The 17,824-nt window shown below is 46.1% G+C and overlaps 2 protein-coding genes across 2 annotated transcripts; one reads left to right on the plus strand and one right to left on the minus strand.

Moving 5' to 3' along the window:
- Nucleotides 1–3,723: 3,723 nt before the first annotated feature.
- On the minus strand, nucleotides 3,724–14,008 carry strn4 (striatin, calmodulin binding protein 4). Its single transcript, XM_068745144.1, has 18 exons — nucleotides 13,932–14,008; nucleotides 13,529–13,851; nucleotides 9,409–9,512; nucleotides 9,219–9,295; nucleotides 9,020–9,098; nucleotides 8,702–8,887; nucleotides 7,710–7,887; nucleotides 7,461–7,617; nucleotides 6,922–7,017; nucleotides 6,493–6,611; nucleotides 6,244–6,419; nucleotides 5,341–5,388; nucleotides 5,130–5,251; nucleotides 4,894–5,061; nucleotides 4,671–4,811; nucleotides 4,502–4,600; nucleotides 4,296–4,382; nucleotides 3,724–3,893 (listed from the first exon to the last, which is right to left on the minus strand). The coding sequence occupies exons 2-18, from the start codon at nucleotides 13,835–13,837 to the stop codon at nucleotides 3,724–3,726; spliced, it is 2,316 nt and encodes a 771-aa protein (XP_068601245.1). The 5' UTR covers nucleotides 13,838–13,851; nucleotides 13,932–14,008.
- Nucleotides 14,009–15,560: 1,552 nt separating this feature from the next.
- fkrp (fukutin related protein) lies at nucleotides 15,561–17,162 on the plus strand. Its single transcript, XM_068745751.1, has one exon. It carries the CDS (start codon nucleotides 15,561–15,563, stop codon nucleotides 17,160–17,162), a length of 1,602 nt encoding a protein of 533 aa, XP_068601852.1.
- Nucleotides 17,163–17,824: the final 662 nt, after the last annotated feature.

The raw sequence follows: 17,824 nt of genomic DNA on the forward strand, positions 1-17,824 counted from the left end.
ATAAATTGTTACTTTCATGAAACAGACCACCCCAACAAGTCTCCGAATAAACAGGCGCCTTTTCTATTTCCTATAAAACTAAAAGCTGAGATGTGTACTACGTCAAATATGTAGGTACTTGCACTTTTTGTTACGTGTAGTGATTACAACACTAAACAAGAAAAGCACTCAGAGCGCAGACCTCCGCCGAGCAGCTCATTCCCCTCCTAATTGGACCGTCCACATGGTGATCTGGATCATCATCAAAATGTTCTAAATTGTTCTTGCTATATTTATACACCAACCATGAAAATAAAAGTGAATCAGAGTTGATTTTTGCTTGTAACTGATTCTTGAATCTATAAATGGGGTTTTCAATGTTAAAATGTATTCTTTTTTTTACCGACTCCATTCTGGATCCGATCCGGATTAAATTCAGTGGTGAGATAGAGGCCCCCGCCCTGCATGACTGTCGGTCAATAATCAACCGAGATATTAAGGAAACATTTTTGAAGCTATCGACTGCAATGTTAAAGTGATCCAGAATCCAGGATCTCTTCTGGATCATCGCCAAAGTTCCTGGTAACATTCCCAACATTCCCTGAAAAATTAATTCTGAACTTTTTGAGGCATCTTACTAACACAGACAAACGGACAAACGCACACAGGTGAAATAAAACTGCCGCCTCGCCTCGCCGGAGGCAATTACTTTACCAACAGCGTTTTATCCGGGTATTTCTATGCTGGTTTTTAATAAATAAATAAATATTTCATTTTATATGTCCAGTTTTGTTCTTTATATTTTTTTAGCCCTTTACCTAAATGCAAGAATGACCAAACACAGCCGTCAACTCGCTGTACAAAAATCTTCATTTCTTTTCTTCTTTCATGACATACGACCCGTAAACAGAAAGAGAAAGTTATACGATACAAGCTTGAATGCAGTCCAAAAATATATAGTAAAACAAAATCAATAGAAAGCAGGTCTCGTCCCACGTAGTCAGAGGAAGTTTGAATACAGCTTAATAGGATGTACAAAATATCACACAGTGATAAATTGCTAATAAAAATAAAATAGAAACACAAAGAAATAAATCCTTTACCTTGGCCTCTGACAGGTAAGTTTTTTTTTTCCAAGTTTTTTTTTTTTTTTTACAAGCTATACATTTCCATTATCAATCACAAGCAATTTCTATGCCTAGCAAAGAGGAATGATTCACTTATGACAATACTGTATTCGTATATCCTAATAATCAAACTCAATGAGATGCAAGAAAGAAAACAAGAGGATGGACATTTACAACGGCTGTTCTTCAGTGAGGGGGGGGGGGGGGGGTCAAACTGATTTGTCTTTATTCTCAGATGGGCGGGTTCAAAAGAAAGTATCAGCGTACAGTCGTCAGTGATTCTCACAAATCATGAACACGAGCAGGTTCCGATCTTGAAGAAATCATTCCATTCCTCTCCAAAACCATCCGCTGGTGGACGTAGTGCAAAGGGACATGATGGACAGCAGCAGCGCTACAGTGACGTAGTTGTCCTTTCTTTGTATTCCCGTTTCAAAAGCAAATGGAGCGCTGTCCATCAGTGACGAGGAGGTGGCGTTTACCTCTATAGGCGACCTCTGACCTACCCTAAGGTGTCTCCAGTGAATATGAATGCAGGACACATTCAAGGAGACATGAGGTGTTTGCCAAAAGGACCTCTGTCCACCACCCAGCCCAATGTCATGATACAAACATCAGAATCAATAATATCTAACATGTCAAATATGACTAAAGTGGCTGAATTTAAAATGTATTTTCCCTCCAGACCATTTCAGAACGAGGAGCCCCCCCCACACACACACACACACACACACACACTCACACGGCTCGTCAAATATGAAACAGGAAACTCGCCACACAATAATCATGTGTCAAAGTTGTTGGTTTGTTTTTAAATGAAGACTCAATAAATAAGAAACTGGAAGCCGAGCGCCGCTACCTCACTACAGGACGAAACGTCAAAGACGATCCGAGCCGAAACGATCTCAGCCTGGACGGTCGCCGCTGTGACAGAAGGACCGTCAGCGACAGTCACAAATCCGCAAGATCGCCATGACCCGCGCCCTCGGATGAAACGTCACCACAGCTAAAAGGAACAACTCAAGCGCAGTCGCTTCATTTTATCTCCATCGCTCTTTAGCCTGATGAGACAGACGCTTCCTCTCTCTCTCTCTCTCTCTCTCTCTCTCTCACACAAAAACTGATCCCTGATTCGGACTCAAAACTGACAGTCTTTCATAGCGCCATGATTTGACTGGTGCATATTCAAACACACACACACACACACACTTCTGTACAGTAAAAAGCACCAAATGACACATTTGCATTGTTTGTCAAGCGCACGCACACACACACACACACTGGCCTGACAGGCCGTCTTCAGCGGCGCTCTGCAGACCCCCGCCCCGATGCGGCCGCTGGACGCTCTGTGAGCGCGTCGGCCTCCGGAGCCGAGCTCAGGTCTTGCATCTGTGCAAATGGATCGTGGCGGACATGAAGTGAAATGTGTCGGTGCATCGTGTACAGCAGAGTGACGGTTGCCCTCACACTCACAGGCAGAATCACGGGGACGCTTCAACGCCCAGACAGACGACGAGACTCGGCCCATTACGTTGATATTAAAGCTATTCGTTCCACTGCTGAGTGAGTCTAAAGCCGCCTCACATCACACACACACACAAAGTTTAACATTCTCCAACCCCAAAGTTTCACACACACTACCTGAAGTCTTTGGAATATAATACATCGATTCCCACGGAGGTCGATCAGGTCTTCTCTGACGAGATGATCTAAGAAAGGTCACTGTCTTTAGTCCTGTATGGTTAATAAGAATGTTAAGCCCCAAGCAGCCGGTAAACTATTAAAACAAAAACAAAAGCTATGTGGTGAGGCATTTGTGTGCCGTGCAATGCAAATATTTCCTTGGTGAAACTGTGAAATGTGAGCCAGTGTGTTGAGAAGACGAACACACACTCGTATCGCGGTTTGAAAGAGTCTGCAGGCGCAAAATAAAGCTGAACAGGATACTGTAGTGTATAAAAGTGCTACTCCAGAGAGGATTGTCTGACAACGGAGCAGCCAAGATTGGAGTTACAAAAAGCAGTGCGATTAGTATTACAAGAAGAAGTCAGTGAGTTTCAGACGACGACGACGAGGGGGACCGAGCGGAGGCGCCGCCCCTGTGGAAGTGGGGAGCAGGACAATCTGTGTGTGGCGAAATCTGTCCACTGCAGTCGTCCGTCTCTTTTGGCCCAGACATTAGTGTCGGACTGTAAAAGGCAGAAGAGAAGGTAAACAGTCAACAACAAGTTATCATACTTTAACCACAAAGTAAAGACAGTCACAAAAGAGAAGAAGCAGAGGCCCGGATATCCTGATCTCAAGTTCCAAGTCAGTCAGACTTTATCTATTTATAAATCACTCGATTCTACAACATCCAAACTGCAACTCGACAGTTTTTCCTTTTCATCATCCCACTGATGCCTATAAATGTCAGTAATATTCTTTGCCCACTCATTGGATAACTCCCCACTGATTCAGAGAACACGATGACGCTTTCCCCCTGCTAGCACTAACAGAACTAACGATCAGATAATAACACGAACAGTTCTGCAGCTCGCTTGACCTTGACGGACTCTCACTGGGCCTGCAGCCAACAGTCAATTACCTCCGTCTCACAGAACAGCGATCAGCGCCGTCAGACAAATATCTTAGCGAGTGCATCTGCTCCGGCGCTGCCGATGAAGGGTTGCGACGGGTGGAACGCCACGTCGTGGATGGCCTCGTCGTGCTTCTTCCTGTGAGCTGTGATCTCCTGCACGCATGTCCTGTTGTCCAGCATCCACAGGCGCACTGAGCAGTCATGGCCTGCAGGTGGGCGGAAAAACAAAGACGGCAACGTCGTGAGAGGCCTTCAAAACGTCAACGACCGGTAGGTTTGAGCAAGGGTGGAAAATATCCACGCCGGTTTGGTGTGAATTTTAAAAAAAACCACCCTAGATCGGTGCACTTCACTCCAACAAGCCCGTGACCGGGAGCGTGGCGGCGCCGCGATCCATCAGAAGAACTGTGACAAGTCATGTTTCCGTTCCTCACAACAAGCAACCGAGAGAACGCTTCTTCATCATTTATAGATTCAAGCCTTTTTAAGAAATGATGGGGAAATGCTGGAGGGGCTTTAATTTGAAATAGGCGATGCAGAGTTCGTCTACCGTGCACAGTTTCTGTGTGTGTGTGTGTGTGGATGTAGCAGAGCTGAGTGGGACTCACTGCCAGAGATGAGGTAAGTGCCTTTAGGGTCTGTGGTGAGGCAGGTGACTGCATCCAGGTGAGCCACCATAGAATGAACAACTTTACCTGCGTAGGCATAACAAAAAAAAAAAGCAGGCTTAAACAAATGCATTTCAATTTCTGAGAAAAATGAAGTCTACAGAGGAGAGGAAGTCACGACAAATTCGATCCCCTCCTGCACGTGCCTGTCGTGTTGTCTAGGAAGCGGATGGTGCGGTTCTCGTGTGCAGTGATGGACACGGGCTCAGATGGGTGACTGACCACGCGGTTGATCAGCTCGCTGCCTGCAAACGACATATTAATCAAACATCGTTTGAGCTGGTCACTGAACTATATGACTCTGATGGAGCATACCGTCCTTGGTCTGCGTCTCCAGCGCCGTGGTGCTCTGCTCTGCGTTGAGGTCGTAAAGCAGCGTCTCACCGCCGTCAAAGGAAGCCACCACCTGGCTGGGGTCAGAGGCCACGAAGGCCACCGAGGTCGGCGTGCCGTGCTCTGGGACAACACGCGATACGGTGAGGCGGCGCGGATATAACGCCAAAGGTCAAAGCAAAATCCTCTACGCAAGTTACTCTACCTCGCTCCTTGTTGAAGACAGACAGACAGGGAGAGGAGCTCTGCGGGTCCCAGATGCGAATGGTGCCGTCGGCCGAGCACGAAGCGACGCGATGGTGGACTGCCGAGTAGGCCAAACCCCACACGCCGTCCTCGTGACCTGCTAGCACGCTGCTCTCGATGCCAGGATCTGAAAGCACAAACCTATCAACCCAAAGCGTTCATCTTTATTTCCTTCATAAAGATTCCACCACTGACCGTAGTTATCGTAAGGATCCACATTGAGGTCTGGCATCTTCCAACATCTGACGGTTCCGTCTAGACCGCCACTGTAGCACGAGTCGCCATCTTCGCCCATGGTCAGAGACAGAACAGCTCCACTGGACGGAAAAAATACAGAAGTGGGAGATCAGTTAATATATCTTTGAAGGTATCAATAAATGATGTCGGTAGCTCTGAGTGAACTCACCTGTGTGCTCTGAACGTGTAGATGGGCTCGACATCCAAGGCTGCGTTCCTAAAGGGGGGGGGGGGGGGCACAGTCTTTTAAAGTAAGAGCCCTGCTTCTATTTATTATACCAGTGTTTCCCAAGGCACATATTTGACATTAGGAGAAAAAAAAGCAAAACATTTCCTCTCCTTCTGACAATTCCTTGCAAAACGGAAGATTTTCTCTGATGGCGTCTCCGTCCGCAGAGCACACATTTGCAAGGAGTTGTGCATGTCCACTGATAGCGGTAGATTTCTCGAATTGCAATGCAAAAAATATCTTTTCCATGCCTGCAGCTAGCTCTCAAAGTTTTCTCACTCATCTTGGTGGTTTTCTTCTGTTGAGAGATGGTGTTAATTTTGTTGGACAGCCTTTCCCAGCGCCATTCTTAGCGGATCCGGTTGACTCCCCGGTAAAAGTGATCCCAAATGTAACTTTCATTGCATCGTCTTGAGCTCACCTTCTTCGCTTTCTTCTGACCGATACTCGTCTGGGTCAGAATGTTCTTCGGGACCAGAGGGTCCTGATTGAGTTCCTTTTCTTTTCAGATATTTATCTAACGCTCATCACTGCCACTGCCTCTCTCAACGCATCAACGACAGCAACAGCAGGTAGATAGACATTCGCCACCTGACGCCATCTAGTGGAGGAGCATTTAATTGTCCTGTCTGTCACTACAAACTCTTCACAAAGGTAGATGAACAAAGACACACTATTTGCACTAAATACTTTTTTTTTTTTTTGGACAATTGGATATTCTTCCATGGCACACCCGATGTCTAAAGGCACACTAATGTGTTCTAACCATTAATTTGTATGGATTTATTTTATGTTATCTGCCTTTTGCTCATCGATTTTCCTTGCGGATGCAGCAGTTCTTACTTTTTAGAGTGCATGGACTTGTTGAGGTTCCACAGTTTTAGTGTCCCATCCTCTGAGCCTGTGAGCAGCACAGCTTGGCTGGGGTGAAAGGTCAAAGCTCGAATGGCATCAAAGTGGCTGCGTAGTGTAAAGCGGGGGTTCCACGTCTTCTTGAACTCCTCTCGGCTATCCTGAATCTGACAGGAAAAATGTTCAAGTCAGGAACCAATGCTCTTGTGTAAGGCGTGCATCGTGTGGGAGCATATTTACATCCATGGAGAGATCGTTGTCATTAGCAACGGTGAGATCAGCCAACTCGCCCAGGTTCATGTCCCCTCCTCCGACAGCGTCCATAATGAAGACGTCAGATGAGAAACCCAGCGCACCACCTGCAAGTCGTAGGTAGAAAAAGAGCAAGAGCTGCTGCTGTGTCCTGACAACGTCCTAGAAATACAGCCTCTAACTTTAAAAATGTAAAATAGCAAAGACACTTTCAGCTGCCTCCCCCCCACTGCGTACCAGAGGAACTATTTATAGACGCAGGAATAACTTTAAATACTCCTACCCAGGCCATAAAATGAAAATCTGAGACATGACAAGATCTAAATTTAAGATTCAAGTCATGCATTGGGAGAAGAGTATAAGGGAGAGGAGAGTACATGTTTGCCCTACGGGACGCGCTCGGTGGGGAAGCCTTACCTTCCCCGGAGCGAGCCTGTCCCGATACAGAGGGAGGCGGAGTGGGTTTAGGAGGGAAGTCCGACATCATGCCTTGTAACTTGTTCCTGTGGTTCTCTGAACCCGGCAAGAGGAGAGAGACACAAGCATCCAGTCATGCAGTGAAGCAGAGGAATGACAGATGGGTGAAAATGGAGGCAGAGAGCAAAGACTTCAGTCTCTCTCTTTTCACAAATACTCACAATAAAGTAAAATATAAGTTTGAGAAGACAAGACAGGCGGTGTAAAAACGGCTCAAAGGATGAAATCTGGGGCAATCCAGAGAAACCCGGCAACACAACCTTCTAAAAATGACCCTATATCCCCAAAAGTACATCTACCCTCAGAGAAGACAAAGGACAGCTGGTCAAACAGGACAGAGGCAGGTGGTTGGAAAAAAGAGGTTGATTTTATTGCCAAGAAGAGATGCCAAAACATGAGAATCGTTACCGCCAGGCTCGGTGGTGGGAACGATTCAGACAGTGAAGGTGCTCATGGGTGTTGCTATGAAAACGTCGTACCTAACTCCCGGCCATCCCCTGAGATCCGGGCCTCTCCTGCCCCCTCCCCATCCTCCCCGGAGCCCAAGAAGTCAAATTCACTGAGGGCGTCTTCTGAGTCATCTTCGTCCTCCTCGTCCTCCGGGTCTAGGTCTGTGGTCATGGGCTCCGGACCCATCTGAAAACATGAGATGCAGATCAAAGAGACTTGTGTCACACGCGTGTGATCACTCATTACGCATCATCTCATCCTTCAACCACTGGTCACACCTTTACACGAGACTTCTTGTTCTTGCGGGGTCCATCGATACAGTCGGTGGCTATGCCCCGGAAGTCATCTTCCTCATCGCTGTCGTCTTCGTCGTCATCCTCGCAGCCATGCAGGAAGGGAATCTTATCGAGTACCGATCCACCCAGACGTTCCTGAGAGCTTTCCTTGCCGGCGTTCCTACAAACACCGAAGTATTAAAAACAACTCCTTGCAGCTCGATGCATTTCCTCTACCACAATCCTCTCTGGAGTACTTTTATATTACCTCAACTACACTGTATTATACTATATTATTTAAAACGCGTCCATGACAATCAGACAGCAGTGCAGGTCATCGATCGACCTACGACCTATGCAACTTATGACTGTTCCACTTTACCGAAAAGCAAGCGAATCACTGGTCATTGGAATCGAGTGAGGGACAGTTTGCCCCCCCCCGCGGTCTTACCCACGATGCCTACCATGAGGAAACTGTCTCCATCTACATTCACATGGGTGAAATACACAAAGCTGACTCCCCTCACAAGTTAGGTAAACTCGTCCACTGAACACTGGGGCGAGTATACCAAGTAAAACTACATCACTAGTACGCGACTGAACATTTTATGTGCAGTAGATAAAATTTAGACTCCATTTAAAACAATACAATAAATGATATAGCCAATAACGTAAGATAAAGAACAAAGTACAATTGCAGGTAAACTACTATTTTATTATGCGGTCTGTGAAGTATTATTATGTAGTTAAATTTGTATTCAACATGGAAATTGTGAAATGCGCCAATAGGTGCAATACTTTGTTTAAACTGGCTATTAATTAGGGTTTTTGTCAATGTTGGAGTTTGCAGCATGATCAGAACCGACCCACAAAATACCCTACATGCTTTGCGTCAGAGGTCTGCATCTCTTCTCCTGGTCCACGACACCAAAATATCAGCGAAGAGACAGATAAGAGCATCAAGAGAGGAAGACTGTACTCACTACTGTACTCACCTCTTGATTTGTTCCTCTATCTGTCTGACCAACAACGACTCTCCGCCCGCCCGGGGCTCTGGCTCGGGACAGGCCTCCCCGGCAGGCGGCCCATTGGCCTCTGGGCTGCTCCGACCGAGCAGCGACCGCACACGTTTGGACCGCATGTCCAGGATGGTATCTGAATAACCCACTTCCTCAAGATATCTGCAGTCACAGGGCAACACATGAAAAATATATACCAAGAAGCATAGAGGAAGAAAAAATCCTTCCAATCCCGAATACATGAAAACCCAATGACAACACTCTGGCTGAACACGATGAGATGACAGGACTTACTTGCGTAGTAGCTGACGCCCCTCCTTCCAGGACATCTGATTGGCTGGTTCAGAGTCCGACTCGGCCGGCCCATTGGGAACTACCGACAAAAGATTGGATAACAGTAAAGCAACTGCAACAGCATAAATAAAAAATAAAAAATAAACATTTCATTACTTGCAGCAAGGATATATTTCTAAATAACACTGATTTAACATACGCTGATCTGCCTCGAGCTCCGGCTTCTTTTCTCCAGCACTCTGGTCATTTCCTGTCTTCAACTTCTGGTGCTTAGCCCTGAAACCCCAGCAAAGGCCGTATGAGGATTTACAGCAAGCGCATGAAAGTCTTTCACTATCAAATCTCGATGCTGAACGCAACACTCGGGGACACAGGGACATTTGTCTCACCGTTCCTGTTTGAGGGCATACTCCAGCATTTTGATCCGTCTCACCAGGTCCTGTTTCATATTATCCTGCCCTTTCCTCTCGCCCTGCAGAAATGCCACCTGAGACTGAAAACACACACAGGCAGCACAAAAGTACCTTTAAGAAAAAAAAAGACACTCCTCAAATATCTCTCGGATTATGTAGACACCAGGACTCTGCCATAACTATTTTGACTTCTGAGGAGCCAGAATAAATAGAGGGTTGTGGAACAAGGCTCTTATTTTTAACATCTCCTAACCGGAGCCTCAGAGTGCAGCAGCAGAGGAAAACACTCAGCCGGGCCAAAGTCAAGCACTCTCCTAAATAGCGTCCTTCCTTTGCGCGCTTCCTCCCTCATTTTCCATCAGTTTCCTTCCGCGTTTTAAAGATAAAAAAACTTTACCTTTAGAAAGGAATGTGGTGACTGAGTCGGACAATTAAAAATGGATTTGTGAGAAGGCCAGCGAAGTGAGTGGAGCAGGGTTGACGGAGAACTGCATTTAGAGAAGGGCGTCGCTTTGGAAAACCATTTTAAGGCAGGACTTGACAAAAGTGGAAGAAAAAAATGGGAAACCTTTGGTAGAAACTGTGTTCAAAGTTGGAAAAAAACAACACAACAACAACACTTTGCTTGATTTGTTTGTTTGTTTATGCAAAATCTCCTGACTAGGTTTCCACGAAACTTGATGTTAAGATGTTGCATGGCTCAGAGTAGACCCAATTAAATGTTGGTATTAATCTCAATGAAAGGAATGCTTCTAGTTCTCCATTATGTAGCGAAATAGGATGTTTTTCTACACTGTAATTTATCGCGCAATATTGCAAAGTCCTTGATGAAACAAGTCCCCTTATAAGTCCAGAAGCCTTAAATAAAGCTTACAGAGTTATGAGTTTGTCTTTTAATAAGACTTGAATTAAAGGCCTGTTGGACCTTGGCGGAGGTACACGTTCTACTCGGTGTCATTCTAGTCATGTTTGTTGTTGCTAAATCAGAAAGATGCCTCAAAGTTCTTTGATGATTCTGCATAGCGGTGTCTGTTAGGATTAGAAGACCAAGAAGAGTTGATCAAATGTTCGATGCGTAACTCTGACGGCACCCTGTCGTTCAATCAAGCCTCGCCTCATATCAAACTCGTAGCCATCTCGAAGAGCCCTCTTAAAACCTCAACGTCAGGTGTGCTTGCATTTCGTAGGAAACGCAGGTTTTAGCTCAATTCAAGATGTTGAGGGTTTGTAATGAGAGAAAATTCCACCTCCCGTGTTAATAACGAAAACCGAAGCGGAGGCGTAGCGTGTCTGCAGGAGAACATGACAAATACTACTTGCACAAGGCTCTGCTCTTTTTATCATTGGGTTTGCATGCAGGTGACCGTTAGCACAATAGCTTAGCATTGTCTTTCCTGTCTCCCTCTCTTCTTGTCTGTGCAAAGTAGCACTGGAGCATTAATGCCGATTGTTTTACAGTCCATTTCTCCTCCAGCACATACTTGTGCACACACACACACACACACACACACACACACGCATAGAAATAGAACAGACAGACACTCGGGCTAACTTGGTCACGCAGAAAAGGATGTGCATGTGTGTGTGCGTGTGCGCAACGTAGGACGGCAACGGCACGTATGGGCATGGCGGGACGTCCCAACTGGCTCAGAGCGAGCGCAGGGTCCTCTCTACTGCCCCGACACTGGATACGCGACACCACAGGTGGACATTCACGCTGAAAATGCCACTCAGAGACGTGCTACAGTCTCCCCGACGCACCACGCTACCAACCCAGACAGCAGTAAGGTGATAGCGCTGTTGGCGGAGCCCTCAAACACCGCTGATGGGTTTTTGCCGCAGCATTCGAGCTAGTCCTGAATGTCATAAAAGCACAACATGTCATGTGTAGGCAGCATGTGATCAGCACATGGCCACGGGTGGCATGCTAACGGGCATGTTGGAAGCGCTAGGGGCATGCTGGCCATAAACCCAGACTGCTGTGGCTTGTGAGTGTCAGAATGTAAGCTAGGTCATTTCTGAAGCCTGCACGGTGATCCGGCGATCCTTTTCTTCTGGTACCAACTGTCCCAGCGAAGCCACATTACATCCAGCAAATGAGAATAACGAGCTCCGACATGTCGGACGTGATGGGCCGAACCCGACTTCCATTCCCAGTCTTCCCCTCACGTGTGAATAAAAGCAGCGAGCACAGCCAGTTTGTTACTGTTCATTCATATTTTATCAGCCGTCTATTTATAACCACATAGATTTGAGTCAGGAAGGAGGCTTTTCATTGCCTTAAGATGAGAAACAATAGTAAGTTTTTGTTTCCTGCGGGTTTCTCAAGCTTGGGAATTGCATAACAGAGTCAAACGTGATGACAGGAGGAAGATCATACAAACATGCTGGAGAGCATAACCTCCGTCTTTTGGCAGTATTATGACTGAAACAACAGGGGAAGCTTGACTCAAGGCTTGTCACACATTTTAATTAATTTAAGACTCAAGATCACTTCTAAGATAGAAAAACACTCAGAGAGCGCAGACCTCCGCCAAGCAGCTCATTCCCCTCCTAATGGGATTTACACCGTCCACACGGTGATCTGGATCATCAACAAAAGGTTCCAAATTGTTCTTGGTATCTTTATACACCAACCATGAAATGTAAAAGTGAATCAGAGTTGATGTGTATTTTTAACAGATTTTTGAATCCATAAATGGGTTTCAATGATAAAAATGCATATTTTTTCATGACCTCATTCTGGATCAGATCCAGAAGACATTTTCCACGAGAGTTCATATCGGACCCTTTTATGACTGTGATTTTTGGTGAGTGAATTGAATGAGTATTTTACAAGATATGACTTTTTGAAAAAGCCTCTATTTTAAGTTAGTGGGAAAATCCAGAATTTTGTATCCAGATGGGTTTCTGGATCACTCTCAAATCTCAAAATTTAATGGGATGTAAATTAGACCCATATTCAGATTTTGTAAAGGGGTGTAATGGATTGGACTTTGCTGATGATATGGATTCTGGATCTTCTTTTTCTCTCTTCACATTGTGAGGTCATTAAATATTTTTTCATACTAATAAATATAATAATGAGACAAGTACAATAAAAATATCTAGGCAGAGACAGCTCATGATGTTCCACCACATACGGATTACAGGATCCAGATCAGCGACCCCATTCACTCTGTTGATACCTGATACACGACTGATAACAAGCATCATTGCAAAAACCAGGAGTCGACTTCCTGGATCATGGAATGAAGCCGTATAACAAAACATGGCAAACTGTGTAAAGTGATGACATCATGGTGACATCATCATAATGTGACAATTTATCATCTCCTTGCGACGATGAAAAAAAGCACTTTTTGGTCAAGAGGCCCAAACACTGATGGAAATTGCAGAAAGTGCTTCTTCTGTAACAAAATAATTTTCTTATGGAAATTCTAGCTGGCGTGTTCTACTCTGGATTAACACATTTGCAAGATGCAAAAGATGACGCATCGAAAGTTGGAGCGAGTATGACTGATCCTGCTGCTTTTACAAATATATGAGCCCCTGCTCATCACCAACGTCTGTGAGAGAGATCACAATTCAGAAAGTTCCCTTTAATAACTCAGATGCACAAAACACAAAGTTAAGCACAGACTGCTCTGTGCTAACACTCAGCAGCAAAATGCCATATATATATATATACATACTATTTACTATAACTCCTACATGCAGTGATTGCAGCCATGTGTCACCATATTTTAGGGACAACAGTAAATGCACAATATCTAAAACTTATTCAAACCTCATGATGTATATATTAGGAAGTAAAATGGAACAGATTGAACTGGTCATTTTATGGTCATTTTATAACCAGGTAAGATCCGTGTTTGAGTCACGTGTGGCCTTTTCTTTGATCACTCCATTTTCCCTTTAGTGTCTTAGTAATAATAAATGTTAACATTAGCTCGTTAGCATTTTTAACAGCCTAAACTTAATTGTATTGCATTGTGTTCTTTTATACAAAGCTACACTACGAGCTTGTGTAATAATATCCGTTCCGGCCCTCGTTCGTCGGAAACGTCGCGATGAAACGATGAAGTACATTTACCCGGAGTTCGTCTCTCTCAGCCTCCCAGCGGTATTTCTCGGCCTGGAATCGTCCCCATTCGTACTGGATGAAGTGGAGGATCCCAGGAAGCGTCATTCCCGAGTCCCCGTCCTGCAGCTCTCGAGTGTGGGACGATCCGGGCACGGCCCCGGTTGCTACTGCCGCCGCCACCGCTGCCATCACACCGGTCGCCGCAGCAGCTGGTGTCGCCGGGCCCATTGCTGCTTTGGGCCCGTTTGGGTTGCGCCCCACTCCGCTGCTACCTCCAGAGTTCGGGTTTGGTCCTCCGCCGGATCTGTCCGCCTCCATTTTAACCGCGCAACCTTCCGCCAGGACAAGGAGGTGGAAACGGTCAGAATGTGCGAAAAATAATGATAATTTAAAAAGAAGAAGAGCCTCGTACCCGTCTTCCAACGGAGCACCAGCCCACTATAAACGACCCTCTTTTCTTCTCTTTCTTACGCGCACAGGGCAAATTACTACTCAGGTGGTAAAATACCACACATCCGCTTCGAACCTTCAGTATAAAATACGAGCAAGTATTAGCTTGGAAAATATAATACTTGGACAGTAGAGTCCGATCGGTTTATCAATTAGTCATTTTAAACAGATTTTTATATTTAGATACGTTTGTAACATCAACATCGAAAGAAGGCTGTTAGAAATCTACGACCCAAAGCGTGTGCCAAGATTTTGTTAGCGACTCTTATTTTGTATGCTGCGGATTCGTTTCCTCTTCTTGTGTTTGGTGGGTGACAAATAAAGGGTCACGTTTGGTACAATACACAATGAACGTGCCGCTGAGATGGCTCATTTCCTGCCACTTTGTGGCCCAGGCTCCTTGCGTGTCCTGTCGAAGATAGTTAAAATTATCCACAACTGTGTTTCCGGTTGTTGTTGTGGGGTTTTTTTTAATTGGAAGATGATTAATTTATATTCATATTCAAATAGAACTTAGACTTATACATTTTAAATATTGTTGTTATTTATGAAGTGAGGAAACGATTAAAGCGAGAATTCTACCTTTTCAGAAAAAAAATCATGCTTCCTATGTTAACGTTCCATTACCAAATCTCCCCAGAGCTGGAGTCGGTGTTAATAGCTGCTCCAACTGGTTGTGTTTCTTCAATCTCACGGTTTTAAAGCATTAAAAAAAATCTATGTATAAAATTAGACTGAATTATATATCAAATCACCGCCCAAATGTATATATTTTTATTATTATTATTATGGTGCTGAACATACAATCAGGCCAAACAATCAAAAACATATTTAGAGAGCTATGTGCGGATTTTGCGTCCGTATTCTTTCAAATTCATTTGGTTGGTCGTTTTGAAGATTTTTGAAGATTAAACTTTTATTCTGAAGAAATGGCAGCCGGAAGTTGTCAGTTATCGCTGCAGAAATGAGCGGAATGGCTTCACGGCGAAGCGGCGCAGTGTCTAAAATATTTAAGGCTGCGTTAAGCGTTATAGGAAATAAACATATTAAGGCGACTTGAGCGCTTTATCAGGAGATCTTCCTTAAATGTATGAAACGCGGTTCAAATATTAAAAATGTCTGCGTCTGCTTGCGCCGCTACCGGAGCTGGCTCAGACGGACCACCGTGAATCCCGAATCTAGTACAACAAGGTTAAATTAAAGCGCTTCTCGCTGCTCGCACCTTCAGCAACATGGCCAGCGGGAGAATAAAATAGATGCAATTACGGTGAGTGTCCTGAATATTGCTGGGCTATTGTGTTTTTATGTTAATTGTCGTTGCAGCTAACGTGAGCTACTTATAAATTCACTATGACTGGATTATTTATGGTTTATTGGTACTGCTTGCTATTCCAGATCAAAAAATCTCAGCTGTCACGTGTTTCATTTTTACAGCATCCTGGGGGAGACAAAAAAATAAAAAATAAAATGTGAATGTTTTTCCTGTCTTTTCGTAGGTTGTCTTCTTTATTGCTCTTTATTCTAATGGGAACCTAGAACCCACTGCTCTAGCCAGAACTCTCCATTCTCCTGAGGGTGAACAGAAGTTGCCATGCGGATCAGTCTCTGCCAGGGCCTACTAACTGGCGCCATCCTCCTCAACCTCCTCATCCTCTACTATGTTTCCCAAGCTCAACAGAAAATGATGGACAAGAGGAAGGAGCTCGGCAGGGGCTCGAGGAGGGCGTCCCTTCCAGCCTCTGGTCTGGCGGGAGGCCTGGGCTTGCTGGCTGGGGCCGGTGGTGGCCCTGGGGCCGTTGGAGGAGGAGAAGGGCACGGCCGTGGCCCCCGCGTGACTGTTGTGCTTCGGGATTTTGAAAACTTTGAGAATTATGTTGCAGATGTGGCTACTTCCTTCCACCGCCAGAGGCCCGAGCTTCCGTTCCTGGCTGTGGCTGACGCGTCGCCGTACCCTCCCCTGGTGCTTCCAGAAGGCGCACGGCTTCTGGTGCTCTCCCCATCCCCCGACCACCCGCCGCAAGCTCACAGGCCGGAGTTCCACGTCCAGACGGAGTTCGTGCTGCTGGTGCCCGACGGGGTGGAGTTGGAGCAGCATCGGTCAATAGAGAGGTTGATCAGGGAGTTGGAGGGCGAGGGTGGGGGGCCTGTGAGGTTGGTGGCGGCGCCCGTGTTGGCTCGATCTGCTGTGAATTGTCTCCACCTGCGGGTTAACCTCCGAGAGTGGACGGCCACCTACTCGCCGGCTGCGTCCGGCAGCAGCGGCAGCGTTTGCACCGCCTTGCAAGGAGACGCAGTTGTCCTCATTCGAACCGAGGACCTGTTCAACCTGTCCGTCCCTCTGGGGCGGCCGCTCTTCTCCTCGCTCTTTGTCCAGACGGCCCTGAGAGGATGGAAGGTGAAGCTGCTGGAGTGTCCGTGCTTCTCCGCCAACCGCCGGCCGCTGTTCAGCTCCGCCCACAACCAGTGGAAGGCCGACACCCGACTGAAGGAGGCCACGGGGAGGCTCATGAGGAGCTTCGGTCTGAAGCGCCTCCTCCTGCCCGAAGGGAAGGAGCAGTGGCACGGCTGCGGTAAAGACACGCCGCGCTGCTTCGGCACGGTGCAGGACGACACCCCGGACTACCTTTATCTGGATCGTTGGACACCTCCCTGTTGTTTGCGAGCTCTCAGAGAGACGGCCAAGTATGTTATAAATATCCTGGAGAGTTCAGGCGTGCGCTACTGGCTGGAGGGGGGGACTCTCCTGGGGGCGGTCCGCCATCAAGACATCATACCCTGGGATTACGACGTGGACCTGGGCATCTACCTGGAGGACGTGCCTAACTGCGATCACTTGAAGAACTTGGACTCGGGCTCTCTCGTGGACGCTAACGGCTACGTCTGGGAGCGTGCGGTGGAAGGAGACTTCTACAGAGTCCAGTACAGCGAGGTCAACCACCTGCACGTTGACCTGTGGCCTTTCTACCCGCGCAACGGCGTCATGACCAAAGACACGTGGACGGAGCACAAACAAGACGTGGAGTTCCCGGAGCACTTCCTGCAGCCGCTGGTGCCCATGTCTCTGGCCGGCATCGCTGCCTACGGCCCCAACAATCACAGAGCCTTCTTAGAGCTCAAGTTCGGAGAGGGGGTTATCGAGAACCCCCAATACCCCAACCCGGCCAAGAAGAGGCTCGACCGAAGCAAATTATGAGCGATGACGGAGACTTTTCTATCGGATTGTATTTTGTTTACCGGATGGGACAAATTATCTTGTTTTGTTTTTTTGCTGTCAAAATGGCACCTGTTAATTTGAGAAAAAACTGAAAGCCATTTAAAAAGGACAAATCTCAGAGTGAAACACTATTTATAAAACAGCATTCTGTATCTGTTGTAATATGCAGTCAAATATTAATAATATTGATAATCTATAAAAGCTAAAATACTGGATCCGTGCATATGCATTTAAAAGTTAGAGTCTTTGTCAGATTAAATGTCTGAATTTCTGGACTGTCTTGCCTTGATTTGCACTGATTCTTTTCCATTTGTATGCATTCTGGATGTTTCCATTTATTGACGATGTTTGCTATCTGACCACGTCGGTGCTGAAACGAGAACACAGTGAAGCCGACAAACTGTAAATGAATGACGCCACGGATTTCAGTCGACGTTGCGGCTGAGCCCCCCCCAGAAGTGGAATTGAAATTGAGAATATATATTTTCTAGAGTGATAGCTCATCATAGAAACACACCAGGTTCTCTGGGCAGGTATCGCCTTTGCTGTCGTTGTGCAGGATGCATCAATGTCACTTCAGTTCGGCAACGGGTCAAATAAAAGTGTTGTGTCAGTGTGTTCATGTGACCAGTTTGTTTTTA

This window comes from Brachionichthys hirsutus, chromosome 11 (assembly GCF_040956055.1).
Source record: "Brachionichthys hirsutus isolate HB-005 chromosome 11, CSIRO-AGI_Bhir_v1, whole genome shotgun sequence".
NCBI classification, from domain to species: Eukaryota; Metazoa; Chordata; class Actinopteri; order Lophiiformes; family Brachionichthyidae; genus Brachionichthys; species Brachionichthys hirsutus.